Source organism: Nicotiana attenuata, chromosome 3 (genome assembly GCF_001879085.1).
Source record: "Nicotiana attenuata strain UT chromosome 3, NIATTr2, whole genome shotgun sequence".
Taxonomy (NCBI): Eukaryota; Viridiplantae; Streptophyta; class Magnoliopsida; order Solanales; family Solanaceae; genus Nicotiana; species Nicotiana attenuata.
In genome coordinates this window covers 32641522-32645833 of record NC_031991.1, presented here as the reverse complement: position 1 = coordinate 32645833, position 4312 = coordinate 32641522, and the positions used below count along the sequence as shown (strand labels likewise).

The 4312-nt window shown below is 37.7% G+C and overlaps 1 protein-coding gene across 3 annotated transcripts; it reads right to left on the bottom strand.

The window, feature by feature from the left end:
- LOC109223492 (anti-sigma-I factor RsgI6-like) lies at window positions 324-3799 on the bottom strand. 3 transcript variants are annotated; one of them, XM_019387828.1, is made up of 9 exons: window positions 3641-3799; window positions 3453-3535; window positions 3289-3323; window positions 2665-2812; window positions 2379-2548; window positions 2149-2250; window positions 1919-2065; window positions 1087-1722; window positions 324-844 (listed from the first exon to the last, which is right to left on the bottom strand). In XM_019387828.1, exons 2-9 carry the CDS (start codon window positions 3532-3534, stop codon window positions 509-511), a joined length of 1656 nt encoding a protein of 551 aa, XP_019243373.1. In that variant the 5' UTR covers window position 3535; window positions 3641-3799; the 3' UTR covers window positions 324-508. The 3 variants fall into 3 exon arrangements, with proteins under 3 accessions (XP_019243373.1, XP_019243374.1, XP_019243372.1); XM_019387829.1 differs by having other exon boundaries at window positions 3645-3799; XM_019387827.1 differs by having other exon boundaries at window positions 3453-3799.

The following is a 4312-nucleotide window of genomic DNA, read 5'->3' as shown; positions in this document are numbered from 1 at the left end:
GGGGGAGGGGGTTTAGGAATACTGTTTTTATGTAGAATCATAGAATCAGTTGAAAACCAATAATAGGGTATAAACCAGTCAACAGATGTTGCTTCTGGTATAGGGGTATCAGTATTACAGCCACGTTTCATATCCACGACACATTGATGCCCATCGTCTGTAGGTTCGATGTTGGTTGTTGCTGAACCTGTCCTAGTCTAATTTTCTGACCACTAAACTTATAATAATGAGAAAGTGCTGAGTCTGCATTGTTTACCCGAAAGGGGACTAGCTTGTGGCTTCAACATATATAGAGGGTATGTTTAATTTTGAAAGTTATATGATAGTCACTAACCGTTAATTGATAACAAGAGTTGCTTAGTTGGGCTCGCCATTGGCGTCATTAATACATCTTGTATATTCTTTTCTTCTCTGAGCTTGAGAAGACAAAAGAACATGAATCTTGCGCTAATTTGAATGCTCTATGCTTTTAAGTTACAGTTGCACATTGGATGAGTATTACTACTAGTCACAGCTGAATGCTAAAATGCTTAGTCTCTTCGCTGCGACTAAGCGAGAATGCTGCATCCACAACTTTGCCTCCATAACTAGCTGTAACTTTGTAATCACCAAGGAATCCATAGAAGCTGTAAGAACCACGCGCATCTGTTTGTCCCTTCAGAACCCCAGTTTCCCACTCCTTCAGAAGTTTGTCCACTACATCACCAGTTGGTAGGTTATTTAAATCTGGATCTGTAAGGCACATTCTGTAACATTTATTTCTCCTTATGGCTGTCCACAGCATTATCCCATCCACGGCCGGATGTGAGAAGGCCTCCCTCAATACTTGTTCCAAGTAAATAGCCTGTCCATTAAAATGGATTAATCAGAGATGGATCTAGAATTTTAAGTTGGTGGTATGAAATATCTCCATACTCGGTATTTTGTTGTGGTCATGGGTGCGAACATGGTAAAAATATATTTGTAGGAAACTATAAGAATGATGCTGCCTTATTAGTGAACTGTCAATGTATGTTTTCTTGCTTTAGCTCAGTTTTATACATTGAGTTTGAGGGAACATATTGAGCAATATTAGAGCTGTCTCACCTGTGTTTCCTTGCTAAATGTATCACTGATATCAACTTCAGTGAGCCAAATGGGAAGCCCCAATGTTGCTAATTTATCTAAAGTAGCTCTTATTCGAGGCCGATTGGGGACTCCAAAATGACCCTCAAGGCCAATTCCATCCATTGACATGCCGTCTTCTTTGAGCTCCCTGATCTTTGAAATATACTTGTCTACAGTGGACTTAGAATCACAATTTTCTACCACATTGAATTCATTGAGAAACAATGTTGCTAAAGGATCTTGTTGGTGAACTGTCCTGTAAAATTCCAGTGTGGCATTCGGTCCCAGCCTTTGCTCATAAAAATCAAAGTGAAGCAGTTCATTGTTAACATCCCAGTGTACAAATTCATCTTTGTATTTACTCATAAGACTCTGTATCCTTGAGTTAACAGCTGATTTCAGCTCAGGATCTGTAAGATTTTGAACCCAACCTGGTGTATATTTCGGATCCTCCCAGAAAATATTGTGACCTCTGACCGTGATTTGGTTTCTTCGAACAAATTCCAGCAACTGGTCTGCTAAGGTATAGTTAAGTTGACCGCGTTTGGGCTCTGTGGTGTACCACTTGATTTCATCTTCAAAAACTGCAGCGTTGAATCGCTCAAGAAACCAGTTCTGAAACAGGAATAAAGCTCAGCTTCTGATACTAAAGGCTAATACAGAAATGAAACTGCATTTCTGTTGTGCTGTGGCACATCCCATGTTTAGAAATAGCTAATGCTCCTATTAATTAGTGTTTAGACATATTTTAGAAAATTTTTTTAATACGTTGGATCCGTCTCTACTGCAATGATGGATATTTTGGACAAACCTGGTAGGGGGTATTACCAATAAAGGTATATGCAATAGCAGATCCAAGGAGGAAATCTTTGGAAACTTGTTCTATTGTTAGCGATGCACCTTCAAGTCTAACTCCTTGTTTATTTGAGACGTGAATAGTAACAGCGCGCTTCCTTGCCTGAATCAAAGTTTGTTTCAGAATTCATTTGGCATCGAACTTTCAATCCAATGAAACAAGAAAGCACTACTCAACATATTTACCATGTTAATTTTTGTTTGCTGATTTAACGCCCATTGTTGCTCAGTAAAAGGCTGCAATGCAGCACTTGCAATCTCTATTTCCAAATCATCTTGATCTGAATTCTGCAAAAGAAGGGAAACAACTGAAATGTAGTCCTGTAGACTTTCCAAGTTCTTATTCATCAAAATTACTAGATGTATGAGTCTTGATAGATATTAACAATGTCGACAAGGCAACCCAATAGACACACCTTGAAATAAATGGAAGATAAATTAAGTTTAGAAGCTACAAATCCACCCTTGAGGAAGGACCAGCAACCAGGCTTAGCATCTACAGTGCCTACACATACTTCTTCAGAATCGTTGTCACCTACGCTTACTGTTATGAGAGCAGAATCTGCATTTTTTAGCTTAATCCAAGCTGCCAAAACAAAAATATGTAAGATTACCTTCTGATTCCTGTTAACACCTTGCATCTTGCATCAATCTTTTTTTATCATGGAATAAAAACATTTGATTAATAGTAAGTAACTCAACTGGAAAAAGAATAAATGGTGCCAGGGGTGATATCTTGTAATCTGAAAACAGGTAAATGGACAGTCTTTCCATCCGCTCCTGTAAACTCCGGAAACTTATCCTTTAAAAGTCCGCCACCATAGAGTGGCTTCTCCGGGTAAAGTTTGCACTGCATACCCCATCATACATTACATGTAGATTACAAGAATGAGTCATTCTGTCATTGCCTTGCAGATATCGTTAATACCTCTGTGTAAACTGTTAGTCTCAAAATTATTAAATACTCAAATGCACTGGAGTTTATCTACATTGAATGTACTGTAACACCATAGGAAGATGTAGGCTATTTGTTGGTGGTTTTGTCATCCTTTTCAAAGTACCTCTTACTAGGCTTCAGCATAACATAACTTAAACTTAGGCACACAGCATAACATAATTGTTCTACTGCTGGAACTATTTCGTTAAGAATGCGAAATTACTTTCCCGGCCCTGTGTTTAGTTGCAAATACTGGCTTAAGCTTAGGCCATATAAAAGTTTACACACAAGAAAAATGATATAACAATTCGATCCTACGAGACCAAGCAAAACATTGTATGTAATTGGTGTTAATAAGTCACATGGGAAGAAAAATGAAGGATTGTTACCTCGGTGAAAGCGGAAGAATCATAGAGTGGCCCATCTGCAATAAAGTACAACAGTCAAAACTGTCACTAGTCTTAACTAGTAGCAACAAGAACACATTGTACATCTATAACTACAACTACTGTTTATTCAAATAAAGAAAGCATAGTAGGAAAAGAGAGATTACCATAAGGTGAAACGAGGGCAGGCAAAGAAACAGAGAGGACCCAATAGAAAAAAGAGAGGCAAAAGATGGAACGACCCCTCATTCTGTTTAGATGAAAACAGCTCAAGATTCCAAAATACTATATAAAAAAGAAGTGGATGGAAGAGGAAGAGCAGTAGCAAGCAAATTGGAGTAATATTAATGGATACCAACAAGGAAGCAGAATCACAAGAGGAATAGTATGAATATAGCTTTGTTTCTCCCCAACTCCCAAGTCCGTGCTTTATTCACATGCTATGCAAAAGCAAGAAGCTAGTAATAAATAGTATCAGTACTAGTTAAGCTTTTCATAATGATGATGACATCTGAATTTATTTGATCCTCAAATAGTAGGAGAATTGAATAAATATGCAATACTTAGCCTTGAGATGAAGATGAAATAACAGAAAAGTAGTTCCGGGAGCAGGGCTTCCGGGTACAACTGTAATGAAATAAAAAAACAAGAAGATAAAATTGTATAAAACATTGAATAGATTATAGCATAAATTTGCTAGAAAATTTAGTGTCCTCTACAATGATAATAGACCTCACTATTTATAGCTGTCCCTAGAAAACAAGGTCCTAGGATCATGCCCTTCTTTAATGTCAATTACGAGGGTCATTAAAGAATGTGTAACGGCGGGCATAAATGACAAATTCTTTATAATGGGTAGTGTACTAAATGCTATGGAATATTCTCCATTAAATGCTACCGGGTGGTAAGCATTTATTTCATCTTTATGAGCATTATTCTTTCCGGTAACAGATGGAATAGTTGTCTTCTGTTTCAGCTATCCTCTGCCTTCGGCTCCACGTGTCATTCCCTTATGCAATCACTTAAC